Here is a 16209-nt window from a genome sequence, read left to right as displayed (position 1 = left end):
TGTGATGAAGGGCCAGGAGACTAGCTTCTCCTGGAACGGTCAGACTGAGGGAAGTATCCACTGTCAAATAAAACCACAGGAATGCTCAAAATTGTTGCTTTTCTGAAGCTTAATGGAGTTTTGAGTTATTTAAGCAAATACCCGTTATCTGATCATACGGATGCCTTGTTGCTGATTGGGGAATGTATCCTGAAAGGCAACATCGTGGGGCCTCTAAAATGAAAAGTCGTATTTTGATGGGAATGTTTGTTCCATCAGCAACCCCCGGCACGATTAGGTATGCTGTATCTCTGAAATGCAGCCGTTGTGTTGGGGATGCAGGTAGTTAAACCACCTTCAGGACACCGATGCCAAATTGCTTTAGGTGGATTTCCCTCACTGAGCTATAGTCCTGCAGATCTGTAGGGATTGCATGTGGCCATCTTCCTGAGCTTCCACCCACTTTTGAAGCAGGCAGGGTATGACTTGGAAAGGAGTTTGTCTTTATCGATGGCTTGTTCTAGCTTCTGGTGGCGAGACTATGAAAAGTGTCTTTTCACATCCTGAACTTAGAGGCCTGTTGGTCACCCCACACCTGAAAGATGCTATGATCCCACAAGTTTGCAAGTATGATAGGAATAATATCCATCATACTACTGCTGAGCTACTGAGTCCTAAAGCAACCATTAGCAAGCTTCAGCATGGTTGGTACGTACCAAAAGGCCATAGCGGGTACGTCCCAGGTGCTTTGGGATAGCAGTTGCACACAGGAGTAGACGTGACATAAAGCGTAGCTATTTGTGGAATGTTTCGGGCGAGTCCTGATGTCCCGAAAAGTGAACTTGGAGTAGTCCTTTATCTAAACAGCTTTACCAGGGTAGTAACCCTCAGGAGCGATCTTGCAGAACAACACTGAAATGGCCAAATACTCTCCAGTAGGTTATAATGTCTGAAGAGTACTATGCAATGCGTACCTCAACTCTAGTCCGCAATCTTAACAGAACTGTGCTTCAAGCCTCCCCAGAGGAAAAGGACACAGACACATGCTGGCCATTTGCCTGGCCTCCAGGACAGGATGAAGATGCAGCTGTGAACAAAGCTGAAGTGAGCAGAAGAGAGATCTGGGGAGTTATATGGGCAGGGAAGGGGGTGGAAAGCAAAGTCAAGAAGGGGTACAATAAAACAAAGACGCATACTAGTTTACAAAGTTTATTAAATATCGAGTTGAAACAGAATATCTGGAATTAAATACAGTGTATTAGCTTCAAATAAACCACTTATTAATATAAAAAGGAAGAGTGTCACAGCAGCATTCATCGCTTTCCTCGCTGCCTGTTAACTCAAGTCCTTGAATTAGTGGGTAAAACCCCCACATTTTTCCAGTCTTAATTCATCTCAGTACAACCACTCTTACTTTTCCAGAACTGGGACTTTGTTGTATAATCTTCCGATTGGTAGTGACCTTTGCAGACAGGAAAAGACAACTGCGGATCTTCAGTAACAACAGGTAACTCTCTGAAACAAGTAGAACTGCCTGTTTTGTTGACATAAATGCCCCACAACAGCCACCACATCATCAGCGGCCACCAGCAACAAAGAGATGGGCTGTCCTATCACACGAGTTTTGGAAAGTACTAAAGAGGCTCAAAGTTGATATATTAGCGTTCCTTTTTTCCCCATATGAAGTGTTTCAGGTGCACCACAGGTGTTGATGTAGGAACTGCGAATGTCTAAAGCTGCAGCGATTTTTAGTACAACAATCAACAGGAATACCATGAGAGGCAATGGGCACAAACTGAAACACAGGAGGTTCTGTCTGAACATCAGGAAACACTTTTTCACCGTGACGGGGACCCAGCACTGCCCACGGAGGCTGTGGAGTCTCCATCCTTGGAGATACTCAGAAGACAACATGGTCCTGGGCAACCATCTCTAGGTGGTCCTCCTTGAGCAGGGAGGCTGGACCAGATGACCTCCAGAGGTCCCTTCCAACCTAGAATCATAGAATCATTTAGGTTGGAAAAGACCTTCAAGATCATCGAGTCCAACCATCAACCATGCCCACTAAACCATGTCCTGAAGTACCCTGTCTACTCGCTTTTTGAATACCTCCAGGGATGGTGACTCAACCACTTCCCTGTGCAGCCTATTCCAATGTCTGACAACCCTCTCAGTAAAAAATTTTGTCCTAATATCTAATCTAAATCTCCCTTGCCTCAACTTGGGGCCATTTCCTCTTGTCCTATCTCCAGCCACCTGATAGAAGAGACCAGCACCCACCTCACTACAACCCCCCTTCAGGTAGTTGTAGAGAGCGATAAGGTTTCCCCTCAGCCTCCTCTTCTCTAGACTAAACAGCCCCAGCTCCCTCAGCCGCTCCTCATAAGACTTATGCTCCAGGCCCCTCACCAACTAGGTTGCCCTTCTCTGAACACGCTCCAGCAAGTCAATGTCTGTCTTGTAGCGAGGGGCCCAAAACTGAACACAGTACTCGAGGTGCGGCCTCACCAGTGCCCAGTACAGGGGAACAATCACCTCCCTGCTCCTGCTGGCCACACTATTTTTGATGCAGGCCAGGATGCCGTTGGCCTTCTTGGCCACCTGGGCACACTGCCGGCTCATATTCAGCCGGCTGTCAACCAGCACACCCAGGTCTTTCTCTGCCGGGCAGCTTTCCAGCCACTCTTCCCCAAGCCTGTAGCGCTCCATGGGGTTGCTGTGACCGAAGTGCAGGACCCGGCACTTGGCCTTGTTGAACTTCATATGATTGGCCTCAGCCCATCGATCCAGCCTGACCAGATTTCTTTGTAGAGCCTCCCTACCCTCAAGGAGATCGACCCTGCCTCCCAACTTGGTGTCATCCGCAAACTTGCTGAGGGTGCACTCAATCCCCTCATCCAAATCATCGATAAAGATATTAAACAGAACGGGGCCCAACACCGAGCCCTGAGGAACACCACTTGTGACCCGCCGCCAACTGGATTTCACCCCATTCACCACAACCCTCTGGGCTCGACCATCCAGCCAGTTTCTCACTGAGCAAAGAGTACGCTTATCCAAGCCATGAGACGCCAGTTTCTCAAGGAGTATGCCATGAGAGACAGTGCCAAAGGCCTTGCTGAAGTCAAGGAAGATAACATCCACAGCCTTTCCCTCATCTACTAGGCGGGTCACCTGGTCATAGGAGGAGATCAGGTTGGTCAAGCAGGACCTGCCTTTCGTAAACCCATGCTGACTGGGCCTGATCCCCTTATTATCCTGGACTTGCCATGTGAGCGCTCTCAAGACAAACCGTTCCATAATCTTCCCCGGTACCGAGGTCAGGCTGACAGGCCCATAGTTCCCTGGATCCTCCCTCTGACCCTTCTTATAAATGGGAGTCACATTGGCAAGCCTCCAGTCCTCTGGGACCTCCCCTGTTGACCAGGATCGCTGAGAGATGATAGAGAGTGGCTTGGCAAGGACCTCTGCCAGTTCCCTAAGTACTCTTGGATGGATCCCATCAGGTCCCATAGATTTGTGAGTGTCCAGATGGCGTAGTAGGTCACTAACTATTTCCTCCTGGATTAAGGGAGGTATGTTCTGCTCTTCATCCCTACCTTCCAGCTCAAGGGGTGGAGTACCCTGAGGATAACTGGACTCACTATTAAAGACTGAGGCAAAGAAGGCATTAAGTACCTCGGCCTTTTCCTCAGCTCTGGTTGCTACGTTCCCTTCTGTATCCATTAAAGGACAGATATTCTCCTTGGGATTCTTTTTACTGTTAACATATCTGTAAAAACATTTTCTGTTGTCCCTTACAATAGTGGGGACAAATAGTTCTAGCTGAGCTTTTGCCTTTCTAATTTTCTCTCTGTATGATCTAACAAGATCCCTGTACTCCTCCCAAGTTGCCCGCCCTTTCCTCCAGAGATGATAAACTCTCCTTTTTTTCTTGACTCCTAGCAAAAGCTCCCCGTTCAGCCAGGCCGGTCGTTTTCCTCGGTGGTTCGACTTGCGGCACATGGGAATAGCCTGGTCCTGAGCCATTAAGATTTCCTTCTTAAAGAATGTCCATCCCTCCTGGACCCCTTTGCCCTTCAGGACCGTCTCCCAAGGGACTCTCTCAACCAGTGCCTTGAAGAGGCCAAAGTTTGCCCTCCGGAAGTCCATAGCGGTGGTTTTGCTGACCACCTTCCTTGCCTCACCAAGAATTGAAAATTCTATCATTTCATGGTCGCTAAGCCCAAGATGGCCTCCGACCATCACACCTCCCACCAGTCCTTCCCTGTTCGTAAACAACAGATCTAGCAAGGCTCCTCCCCTGTTTGGCTCACCCACCAGCTGTGTCAGGAAGTTATCTTCCACACTCTCCAGGAACCTCCTCAATTGTTTACTCCCTGCTGCCTTGTATTTCCAGCAGACGTCTGGAAAGTTAAAGTCCCCCACGAGGACAAGGGCACATGATTCTGAGACTACTGCCAGCAGCTTGTAGAACGATTCATCCGTCTCATCAACCTGGTCGGGTGGTCTATAACAGACTCCCAGCACAATATCTGTCTTATCGGCTTTCCCTCTCATCCTCACCCATAAGCACTCCACCTTGTCATCAGACTCGTGTAGCTCTGTACAGTCAAAACATTCCCTAACATAGAGAGCCACCCCACCACCTCTTCTACCTCGCCTATCCCTTCTGAAGAGCTTGTAGCCATCCATTGCAGCACTCCAGTCATGGGAGTCATCCCACCATGTTTCCGTGATGGCGACTAAGTCGTATCTATCCTGCTGCACGATGGCTTCCAGCTCCTCCTGTTTATTGCCCATGCTGCGTGCATTGGCATAGAAGCATTTGAGCTGGGCTGTCGAATCCACCCCTAACATCGGCACGCTGCCCCCAGGCTCATCTCTTGTGCACCTAGTTTTATCCCTTACCCTCTTCGAACGTAGTTTAAAGCCCTCTCTATGAGCCCCGCCATCTCACGAGCGAGGATTCTTTTACCCCTTTGAGATAGCTGGACACCATCTGTCGCTAGCAAGCCCGGTGCCGTGTAAACCTCCCCATGATCAAAAAACGCCAAATTCCACCGATGGCACCAGCCTCTGAGCCACGTATTAACCAGGCATGTTTTCCTGTTCCTTTCAGTGTATTTCCCTGTCACTGAAGGGATGGGAGAAAACACTACCTGTGCTCCCGATCCTTCCACTAATCGCCCCAGTGCCCTGAAGTCCCTTTTGATTGCCTTTGGATTTCTCTCTGCAATCTCATCACTGCCAACCTGCACAACCAGCAATGGGTAATCATCAGAGGTCCGAACCAGACCAGGGAGTTCCCTGGTAATGTCTTTTACCCGGGCCCCAGGGAGGCAGCAGACTTCCCTGTGGCATGGGTCAGGTCTGCATATGGGGCCCCCTGTCCCCCTCAGAAGGGAGTCGCCTACGACAATTACCCTCCTTTTTCTCTTTTCAGGGGATGTGAGAATGCGTGGGGCTGCCCGACTGGGCCTAGGCACCTCCCTAGATAGGGCTTCATCTACCCCCGATCTTCACTGGCCTGGTCCTCAAGTTGCAGAGCCCCATACCTGTTGCGTAGGGGCAACTGGGAAGGTGAGGGAGACCGGGAGGGGATTGGCCTGCCTCCCCGAGCAGGGACCTGTATCCATTCCCCTCCACCTCTTAGGTCCCCTCCTGCCTGGTGGCAGGAGGGCAGGGGAACCTCCGCTTCTCGCGGAGCCTCCACCTGCTGCCTCTGCCTCAGGGATGGCAGGGTGTGGGCCCACCAATCCATCTCCCTCTCACACTCCCCGATACTGCTCAACCTTTCCACTGCCTCCTTCAGCTCTGCCACCAGGCTGAGCAGATCAGCCACCTGCTCACACCTCACACGAGAGGTGTCCCCGCTGCCCTCCGTCATCAGCGATAGACTCGGGCGCTCCCCGCAGCCAGAGACCTGGGCAGCTGCATGTTTACATGGCACCTCTGTCTGTGTTGCCACATTTTTCCTAACAACGGCTTTCCCCCAAGCGGCAACCGTACCTGGGTCTCCCTCCAGGCCGACGCCCACCGCTTGAGTAGCCTGCTCGAGCTGGCAAGAGGAAGACGGGGCCTGCACGCCCTGCCGCGCCGCGCTCCTGGTGGCCGCCGCTCCTCAGGGCCGTTCAAATCTCCCGCGGTTGCCCCGGCAACGCCCGCGCCGCGCCAGCCTCTCTCCGAGCGCCGCCGGCTCCGGCCAGGTCCCTCCGCTCTTCTCTTCCCGGCGCTCGCGGGCCTCGGGAACCTCCCGCTCCGCCTCAGCCTCAGCCTCAGCCTCAGCCTCAGCCTCAGCCTCAGCCTCAGCCTCAGCCGCCGACTTACCGTTGGCTCTGCTGGCCTCGCCGCTGACTGACTGCTGCTGACCGTTACGCCGCGCTCAAATCTCCCGCGGTTGCCCCTGGCAACGCCCGCGCTGCTGGCCTCACGCTGACTGAGGTCTCTCTATTTCAAAATTCTTACCGTAGCCACAGAGGCTTCTACCCTGTTTCTTGACAATAATGCGTCCCCGGTTTGGCTTAGGAAGCTTCCTCCTAGAGTTAGTTGTTGCCAAGATGTCCCAGTTCAGTTGAATACAGAACTGGACTTGCAGCCAGACCTCCACTGACAATGCTGCTTGCGATTAGAGGTCTGCTGCTCTGGCGCTCCTGAAGGAACTTAGCTCTGGCTTCTGCTAGTCTCTCATTAGCTCTGAAACATTCAGAAGCATACAAAGAATTATCTTTGCTAATGACACTTTTGCAAAGTCGCCCCCCAGGTCTTTGACTGTTCTTCGACTTCTGAAAGTGGAAGGGATTAAAAGCCTCTAAAACAAGACTATAATGTGATCTGAAGTCTTCCTTTGCAGAGAGCCTATTTCTCGGAAGTCACACTACCTGCAAGGAGCAGTAAGAGTTACCAACACTTAGGACTTCTCAGCCTTAGGGCTTCAAAACAACCTGTGAACGCCATGTGTTTACACAGCTTCTTCTGAAAGGTACGTCACCTGCATGTGAAGTGTTTCAGGTGAACCACAGGTGTTGATGTAGGAACTGCGAATGTCTAAAGCTGCAGCGATTTTTAGTACAACAATCAACAGGAATACCATGAGAGGCAATGGGCACAAACTGAAACACAGGAGGTTCTGTCTGAACATCAGGAAACACTTTTTCACCGTGACGGGGACCCACGGAGGCTGTGGAGTCTCCATCCTTGGAGATACTCAAAAGACAACATGGTCCTGGGCAACCGTCTCTAGGTGGTCCTCCTTGAGCAGGGGGGCTGGACCAGATGACCTCCCTTCCAACCTCACCCATTCTGTGGTTCTGCGATACAAAACAAATGTACCAAAAAGACCACATAACTTTCTTGGCGCTGCTATACACTCACAAGCAGTTTTAAACCTAAGGTGCATAAAGTGACAGCAATGTAAAGTGCCCTATTCTCCAGCCTGAACACTGGTAAAACTTTCACTTTATAAGCAGAAATATTCACTGCATCAGGACTGAAGCAGCGGGCTGCAAGCGCGTCAAATAATGTCCTAAGCATTAAAATAACGCTGGAAACATTAAAAACACATAGAGTGAAGGGATTAAACAGAACAAAGGGAATGCTTTTGTTAAAACACAGAACATGAGTGGAGCAAAATAATGCATCTACCTTAATAAGAAACATTTTGACAGTTCTGTCAAGCTCAAGAGTCAAGAGTAGTCCATCTGCCAGTCAGAAAAAATAGATATGGTTCTTAGTGTGAGTGCAAAATAAAACAACTGTGCATCAATAAACCATCAGGTAAGTGCAATGTGCTTGACATCCATTTAATAGACTTAGAATTTATATTCAGACAATAAAAATAAACACGTTTTCACATCTGAACAATCTGAAGGATGGGAAACCACAGATGCGCTATGTAAACAAAATTATTTCCTGAGCCTTTGCCTAGCATTTTGTTCAAATCTTATAATTTTTATATAGAACATCACATTACTCCTGTATTGCCCTGGCAAGGGGATCCTGGTCAACATGGACATTTCTGGAAGATCCGTCAGTAGATACCATGGGAGAAGCTCCAGCAGATCCAGTTTCAAGTTCAGCAGTGGCTAGGGAGAAAAGAGACAAGATTCCTGGTGTTACTTTTCTAGTAGACAGGGCCAAGTAAGTCACTGTAAAAACATTATGGGTTAACTGGAGAGACTGCAATCCAGGAAGATTTAAAAACTTCCAAAGGAACATAACAATGAAAGCAGGCTGCTCAGTACAGCGCACCTTCTCAGTCACCGCCAGCATGGCCTCGAGGGGGAGCAGGTCCTCGTGAGGTGGGCTCAGCAGATTTGGCCCAAGGCAGATGGCCAGGTTGCTGGTAGTCATTCTGCTGCTGGAGGCGTTGTGGCCGATGTGCTGGAGGAGGACCAGCAGCCGCTTCAGGAGGAGGAGATTGGCTCCAGGCAACTCCTCGGCCACCCTGAGGGAACAGGAACTCAACGTTAATAGAGAAGATGCTGCCCACAGCCGTCCCCAAAGCTTGCCCAACGCAGGTGGGTGGCGCAGCTTTCCGGGTGCTCTCAGCCAGCGGTCAGTGCTCCTGCGCTTCAGGAAGGAAGCACGGCCTTGCTTCCCAGCTCCTCATTTCACCCAAGCCCAGGCAAGGGAAGGCTCCCTGTCCATGCCCTTTTCCACCGAAATCTAAGCCCACCCCAGCAAAAGCAAGCTGTCAGAAGACACAGCTTTTTAAGGAGACCGTCCCTTTTCAGGCAAGTCCCAGGCCTCTACCAGTCCCTCCTCAACAGGCAGGCTGCTGCCCACACTTACGCTTTCAGCTCTTCAACCTTCTCCTCCTTGCCGCTCTTCTGCATCGCTGCCATCCAGTCCTCGTAGAGGTCTGTCACGAGGAGCTTGGCGGGGATGCTTCGGAGGAAGTCCCGCAATGCCAGGGGCTCCAGGTGAGCCTCTGAACACTCCAGGCCAGGCAGGAGCTCTTCCAGCTGCAGGTCAGAAGCGCTCACCTTCAAGATGACGGCCAGCAGCAGCGCAGGCTGGCTGCCCAGGTCGACATCCGCACCGTGGTCCAGGGCCTCCCGCAGCTCACGAAACTCTGTCCCGCCGGCAGCTCTTCGGAATATCCCTTCTGTCGACGGTCCTTCCTTGTGCAGGACAGCCAGCATCTCCTGCAGGAGGGGCAGGAGGACAGTTGCTTGGCTGAGAAGCTGCCTTCCAACAGCAGTGACCAAAGCACTGCCCCAGATCCTGCTCCTTTCCCCCCGCCAAGGGGGCTGGCACCAGAAGCGTCTTCTGGGGGTGAAGGGCCCAATCCCCCATCCCCGGAGCTCCCGGGGACACCCACCTCCCCTCTGGAGCAGCCGGAGGGAGGGCTGGGGACCCCCTGCCCAGGCTGGCTTACCTGGATGGGCTGGGGCAGGGAGCCGTCCTCCCCGCAGAGGGCTGCCAGGGGCTGGCCAAAGAGCGCCCTGCTGCAGCCGGAGCCCGCCTGCCCTGGCGCCTGGGCAGCGGCCGGGGTCCTCCGCAGAGCAAAGGGCCAGGGCAGCCCCATCCTCCTCCTCCTCCTCCTGCTGCTGATGCTGTTCCCTCCTTCTGAATAGGAAAACGGAGCAAGAACGCATCAATGGAGACAGTCGGGCCAGCACTCCCGGAGCCTGCCCTGCCTGCAGCACGGTGCTGAGCGGTGCGGCAGGATGGGCAGGGAGCCAGCAGCTGGAACCACAGCTCCAGCTCAGCGGCTCCAGCTGGGAGGCTCCTGAGAGCCGGCATGCCACCGGGACAACCTGTCCCAGCCCTCGCCCTGCCCTCCTCCAAGCTGTGGGCAGCAGGAGAGGCTCTGGGTCTCCGCAGAACCACGTCCAGCGGCTGCTGCCCAGCGGGTGTCCTTGCTCGTCCAGGTGACGTCCTCCCTTGGGGTGCCGCACCTGCGTGGCGACACTCAAGGGACAAGTGAGCACAGCTCAACCATTTGCAGGACAATGCGTTTCTTTCCAGAACTCACCTGGTGAGCAGCAAAGTCCCCCAGCTTTGATAGACGGGGCTGTCGGTGGCCCTTGCTTGGGACGACCCTGCGAGAAGCAGGCTGCGCTTAGAGAGCAGCCCCGCAGCAAAGGGCCACCGGCGAGATGCAACCTGGCACCAGCAGCCTGAGCACGGCAGAGCTGGGACCCTCTGCCCTCCTGGGCTCTCTGCCCCACACGGCAGGTTTCCCCCCAGCGCCACCAGCGAGGATGTGCTGGCATTCCTGGTTGCTCCCAAATCCTCTACACTCCCCGAGTGGCACCGTGGGACCACTGTTCCCTCCATCCCTGCTGCAGAAGCTCACCCCGCAGGCCGCAGACGCCGGCACAGCCAGAGGCGGGTGAAAGGCAGCCATTCTCACCTCTGCCTGGCCCTCCATCAGCCTCTCCAGGCTCCTGGCGCTGAATGTCCTCCACTGGGCAAGAGAGAAGGAGCGGAGGAAGGTGAGCAGCGATGCCTCTGCTGCCTGGCTGGGGGACCAGGGCTCGGGGACAGAGCCCGACCGGAGAGACACTCACGATGTGGAGGCGGCTCAGCTCCTTCTCCAGGGGTCTGAGGGAGGGGAGACGGGTCATGCAGGCTCTCTTTGCTCCTCCTGGTGTCCTGTGCACCGGCAAGGGACAGGGAGAGAGCTGGCTGAGCCCCAAGCTGCCCCTTCTCTCCTGTGAGGCAGCTCTGCCCGAGACCTGCCCGCAGCCGCGAGGGCACCTCTCCCCAGCTGGGGAGCTGTGTTCCCCCATCCGGCTGCGCCTGGAGCATCCCCCCCGGCTTACCCCAGCAGTGTGCCCACCCACCCGCAGCTCCTTCAGTGCCTGGGAGCTGCAGAAAGAGAGGAGAACCAGCGTCAGGCCCCATGGGCAGAGGCGAGCGCCTGCGCAGCCCTGCCCTGTAGGGCAGGACAGAGACATTGCCCAAGCCCTGGCTCCCCGTGTCCTGCCAGAGCAGCTGCTTTTGCCCTTCTCTTCTGGGGACCCAAAGGGCACCAGGGGATGCAGGACCTGGCAATGCCCCCATCCCTCCCTGCCGGCGTGCTTCCCGCTCCCTGCCCAGGCTCTGCATGCAGGGCAGAGGCCGTTCACAGGATGGTGTGGGCACGGTTGGGAACCTCTCCTGCCCGGCCATGGGACGTGGCACCACGACTCACCCAAAAGCAGCAACGCAGGAGCCGGTGGGCCAGATGAGGATGATGGAGGTCCTCTCCTCATCGCTGCCTTCCTCCTCCTCTTTTTCCTCCCCCGCTGCCTCCTTTCTGCTGCTCAGCACCCACAGCTGGTCCAGGGCCAGGCGGAGCTGTGGGCGCAGGGCGGTGCCACGTCTGCAGAGAGGAGAGGCAGGCGGTGAGCTGGAGGTGGCCTCCTGGGGGTCCCCCCGGGCAGAGCCCCGTCCCCCACCTGCCCTTGGGACGGACATCAATGGGTGCATCCAGCACCACGGTCCCGGGGCCTGGGGCTGGTGCTGGGGTGTCCCTGCCCTGGTGCCGGTGCCGGGGTGTCCCTGCCCTGGGGCCAGGGCCAGGGCTGGGGGAAAGGCAGCTGGGCTCTGAGGGTCTTACCGCAACTTGGCGATCACCACTTCCTCCTGGAGGAGGAGAAGGCGTCTCTTGCTCCTCTTGCGGCCCCGGGTCAGCCGCACGTCCGCGCTCAGCACCGGCTCGGCGTCGGTGAAAGCCTCCCTGCAGAGCAGAGAGCGGCGGGCATGAGAAAGGCTGCCGCCGCGGGTCCCGGCCGTGCCCGCGTGTCCCCGAGGCACAGGGAGAGCCCACCTGGAGCTGCAGCAGCAGTTGGCCTGGCCCATCCTGCCCGGGAGAGGAGGACCCTCGCCGTGGACCAAGGACGCGGGCCAGTCGGCGACAGCGGGGATGGGAGGCGAGGTGCCGGTGCCGGCGAGGTGCTGCTCGGCCAGATGCTGCCTCCTCCTGGCGCTCCTGCGTGCCAGCACAGCTCCGTGCTGCTGTCTCTGGTGGCTGTGGGCTCCAACTGACCAACATTCCGAGCCCAACGGACCAACATTCTGAGCCCAACGGAAAGTGGGAGGGGCACTGGGGTGAGAGTTCTCTCCAGTATGGCCATCTCTGCCTGCCACTGGGGAGCCCAGGGCTGGATGGACACAGCAGAGGGGAAGGACCACCTACCTTCACCTGTTGCCAATGCTTTCCCTGCTGCAGCCCAGGATGCACTGAGTCGCCTTTGTCCCAAGGGCACTTTTCTGGCTCTAAATCGGTCAACTTGGTGTCCCCCATGAGCCCAGGTGTCTGCACAGCTGCTTTCCAGCTGGGTGGCCCCCAGCACTTACTGGTGCAAGGGCTTCTTCATCCCCAGGTCTCCAGGACTTTGCTCTTCCCCTTGTTGAACTACATGAGGTTCCTGTCAGCCCCTTTCTCCAGCCTGTCAAGATCCCCCGGGTTGACAGCAGGACCCTCCGGCGCGCGAGCCTCTCCTCCCGGTCGTGTGCCACAAGCTGCAAGCTGCCTGAGGGTCCACTCTGCCCCATCTCCCAGACCAGGGAATGTGAACAGGTCCTGCGTGGTGCAGCGCAGCGGGGCAGACATGCACTTTGATAGGCCATCACTTGCCACAGGAGGTTCAGAAATTTAGGGGGAAAATCCATATTGGTTTGGGTATTATTTACACAGTGCTTCCCCTTTGTATTCCTGCAAGCTCTTAAAAGGTGTTCAAAATGTCTCCTTTTTCATTTGAATGTCACAGCTCTTCACAGTGCTGATGTTGCGTGTAACATTGGATCGGGTTGTACTCTCGCATAGAGCGTTAGGTAGTATGTAGCCTAGATTATTAGGTAGAAGATAGAGGATTATCTGCATTAATTGTGCTAACACCAACGACAGGAGGTTGGGTCTAGCTCTTGAGCTGAAGGATAAAAATCCAAGGTGTCTATTGAACTCAGTGGGCTCTTGATCAGCAGATTGAATTCACCATGTTCAAAAAAGAAAAGGTACGTGAGAAAGGCGTATTCCATCTTGACTGCTACAATGCCTGTTTTGGTAGGTATGAAGATTATTATCCATGCCCCTCCCGCCACCCCCTTCCAAAAAAAAAAGGACTAGAGAAAAAAGATTCAACTGCTAGAGCAATGGGGCTTTTAATAGCCAAGTAAATTTCCCTAGATCATTCCCATTCAATGAGCCACTTTGCCTGACATTCTGCCTCTACTTGGTACCAACAGAAGACTCTACCTGTGCCATGCTATGGAAGATGTAGAATTCCTCTCTGATCCAGAACTTTCCACCTACAAGCAAAACCGTGGTGAAGCTTTCCTCCACCTCAACCACTCCCTGGTGCCTCTTCCCCAGGGAAAGTCTTTCCTCTCTCACTCTGTGCTCATAGCTGGTCACGGGCAATGCAAGCCCCAAGCCTCAGCCACCGTCCGAGGCCACCAACCCCCTTTAGCCATAAGCAAGCTCTCAAACTCCTTTTCAGCTGCAGGAGAAGCGTTGTTAATAGAAATGGATGCACACGGCACAGTCTATTCCAGAATAGCCACAGCTGTTAAAAGCTTTCCGTGTCCTGGATTGGTGGTTTTCAGGACCAGCTCCTGGGTGCCGTTGCACGAGGCTAGCCATAGCTCTATTTCATGTAGGTAATTCAGGCTTAATCCTTTGTCCCCACAGGCCCAGCAGCACAAAAAGTCACCGTGGGCTGTGTTTGAGCAGCCTGCTCCACTGGACTTGTGGCAAATGGCCACATCCCTGCTCTTCTGTTGTCTGCGTAGGGTCCTGCTCAATACAACAAGCTGTTTTCCCTGGAAATGACCATCGTGGCTAAAGACAGACTCCTCCTTGTGGACGCCAGCCAAGCTGTGGGAACGTCTCTGGCACACATGCTGTGCCAGCTTTCAATCCCCAAGAGACTGGGACTGAGGCAGGTCCAACAGGAAGAAAATTTGCAATTGTTACTGAAAGAGGGGAGCGACCACCGGCACTGAAGAGCCATTCATATCCTGCTGAAAGCCACAGGGAAATGCAGGAAAAGTGTGGTGAGCTTAGGCAGGAAGACTCCTGTCCGAGGAGCAGCACACTTGGTTATTAAGGCTTTATCACACTTGGGTGATAAGGCTTTATCCTTGGCTTTCCCGCCGTGCTGACCGCTGTGGCTGCTGCCTGTTCTTTCCTGCCATGCTGGCTGCACCCACCTGTGGGGCTGTCCTTGGGAAGGGCACCAGAGCCAAGAAAGCCCCTGGGAGAGGGGCGGGGAGAAGCTCTTCTCCAGAGATTTGCCAGAAGCTCTCCAGAGCATCCCTTTTCCAGCCCATGCGATGCTCTGTGTGACAAGGGAAGGTGCCCGTCGGTCCAATGGATGAGGCCCTGCAGGGCTCCCATCAGGGTCCTTTGACCTACCCATCTTCCAGCCCCCACTCCAGGGGCTGGGGGTCTCACGAAGGGCAGAGCCCTGTCCCCCACCTGCTGTTGGGACAGACATTGGTGCATCCAGCCATTAAAACCTGCCGAGGCCAGCTAACCAGGAAAAAGAGATGAGCCACACTGCGCGTGCCCAAAGGGCGGACACTATGTCAAGGATAACATAAATAAGTATATGATTAGAACAATATAAGCTTGCCTTGCTGTAGGTAACGGTATGCACGATAGGCAGAACCATCCCCCGTGCATCCAGCACTGCAATAATGAATGCCTGCTTTCTAAAACTCCAAAATTGAGCCTCAGAGAGTTTCTTCAACCGGCTTTTTCGGTTATGCACCCCTACCTCTGACTGGCAGGACAGAAGAGAAGATCACTCGGGCACCTGTCCCTTTCACTCCTGCCCCCAAGACTCTCAAGTCCTGCTTGACCTTACCCAGGTTTTGCTCTACCGTGTCCTGGTGCCCGCATGGAAAAGGAGCAGGGGAAAGCGGTCTGTGCTTCGAACCAGCGGGCCAGCCTCCCTGTGACATCCCGGAGCACTCCTGGGCGGTCAGCACCACGGGGCCCTCCTATTTCTTCTGGCAAAGTCTCAGCTCCTCCCCATCCAGCGTAGCCTGCTGACTGCTGCCCTCCTCCTGCAGCTCCTCCACTTGCTGAGGGACTCCACCAGCAGTGGCACACCTTGGGCGGGTGCAGGCTCAGGAGAGGAGGCGCAGGCTTTGCAGCCTTCCACCTGGGCAGCAGCTTCCCTGGTAGGAAGCTCTGTCAGGGTGGCCGCCCCCAGCTAGCCTGGCCAGGCAGCAGCAGAGCGCAGCCCTCCCTCACCTGCTCCCTGCCAGCACGCTTCTAATTCTCTGGCGACCTTGGGCTGCTGGGCAGGCTTGCACGGCCACCAGCCAGCTTGGGGTGGCCGTCAGGGCCGCAGCCCGAGGCGGCGGGTGAGCAGAGCGGGCAGCAGCCCTGCTGCTGACAGGGTGCGCTGCCCTTCCCGCGCTAACGGCCGCTCCCGCCGGCCGGCACTCCTCAGGGGCGGGTTCTTCGCGCCTTCCCGCCCCGTGCGAGCGACCGCTGGGGAGCACCGGCACCCCCCGGCTCTCGCCCGCCGCCCGAGAGTGCCAGGGGGCCCGAACCCCCCTCAGACAGCCGGCGGGGACCTCGCAAGCCTCGCCGTCCTCCATCCGCAGAGGTAGGGGAAATGGCCACCTCACGGCTGCGCGGCGGAAGGCGCTGAGCGGCACCCCCCGGCCTGGGCAGGAGCCAGAGGCAGCGCTGTCCTCTGGGGGGCACCTGGTCCCGGCGTGCCAGGGCAAGGTGCCTGGAGATTGGGGAGAGTTGTCCGCGGGCTGTTTTCCAGAAGAAGCACGGTTCTCCTCCGTCCGCTTCCCTGGTCAGCGACAACGTGTCATTCCCCTGGGTTTGGGGGGGAGTTTGGTGGTTGTTCTCCGTGGCTTGTTTTTCCTCTGTTGTGAGTGAAACATTTGGGATTGCTTCAGGGATTGCCAGGCCACAGCAGGGGTGAAGAAGAGGGGTAAAAGGCGTCCCAGAAGCCAGGGAGGGAGGGGGCTGAGCCCCGGGCGGGAGCAGCTGTCGGTCAGAGAGCAGCAGGTTGCTGCTGGGGAGGTTTCACCAAGCGAGGCAGTGTGGGTTTTTGCCAGTTGACTCATGTCCTTGTCATTTCTTCCTGGTACAAAAGCCCCGTGAATTGTTGTGAAAGTGCTAAGTGGTGTCTGCCAGTATGAAAAGCAGCGATTTCTTTCCTAATTACCACAGCAGCTGGTCAGAGGCATGAGTGTAACAAAGTCCAGGAATAGCATTTTTAAAACTATGTCCCAGAATGCAAAAACCCACGCCATTTG

General features: G+C 55.2%; 1 protein-coding gene and 1 long non-coding RNA gene across 2 annotated transcripts; both read right to left on the bottom strand.

The window, feature by feature from the left end:
* Positions 1 to 1172: 1172 nt before the first annotated feature.
* Positions 1173 to 8006, bottom strand: LOC138689011 (uncharacterized). The gene is made up of 2 exons (XR_011327825.1): positions 7272 to 8006; positions 1173 to 1972 (listed from the first exon to the last, which is right to left on the bottom strand). It is a non-coding gene; the product is annotated as an uncharacterized lncRNA (long non-coding RNA).
* Positions 8007 to 8768: 762 nt separating this feature from the next.
* LOC138689018 (T-cell activation Rho GTPase-activating protein-like) lies at positions 8769 to 9979 on the bottom strand. Its single transcript, XM_069802293.1, has 2 exons — positions 9362 to 9979; positions 8769 to 9128 (listed from the first exon to the last, which is right to left on the bottom strand). The coding sequence occupies exons 1-2, from the start codon at positions 9509 to 9511 to the stop codon at positions 8769 to 8771; spliced, it is 510 nt and encodes a 169-aa protein (XP_069658394.1). The 5' UTR covers positions 9512 to 9979.
* Between the last annotated feature and the right edge of the window lie 6230 nt (positions 9980 to 16209).

This window comes from Haliaeetus albicilla, chromosome 14, assembly GCF_947461875.1.
Source record: "Haliaeetus albicilla chromosome 14, bHalAlb1.1, whole genome shotgun sequence".
Taxonomy (NCBI): domain Eukaryota; kingdom Metazoa; phylum Chordata; class Aves; order Accipitriformes; family Accipitridae; genus Haliaeetus; species Haliaeetus albicilla.
This window is presented reverse-complemented; position numbering and strand designations above follow the sequence as displayed.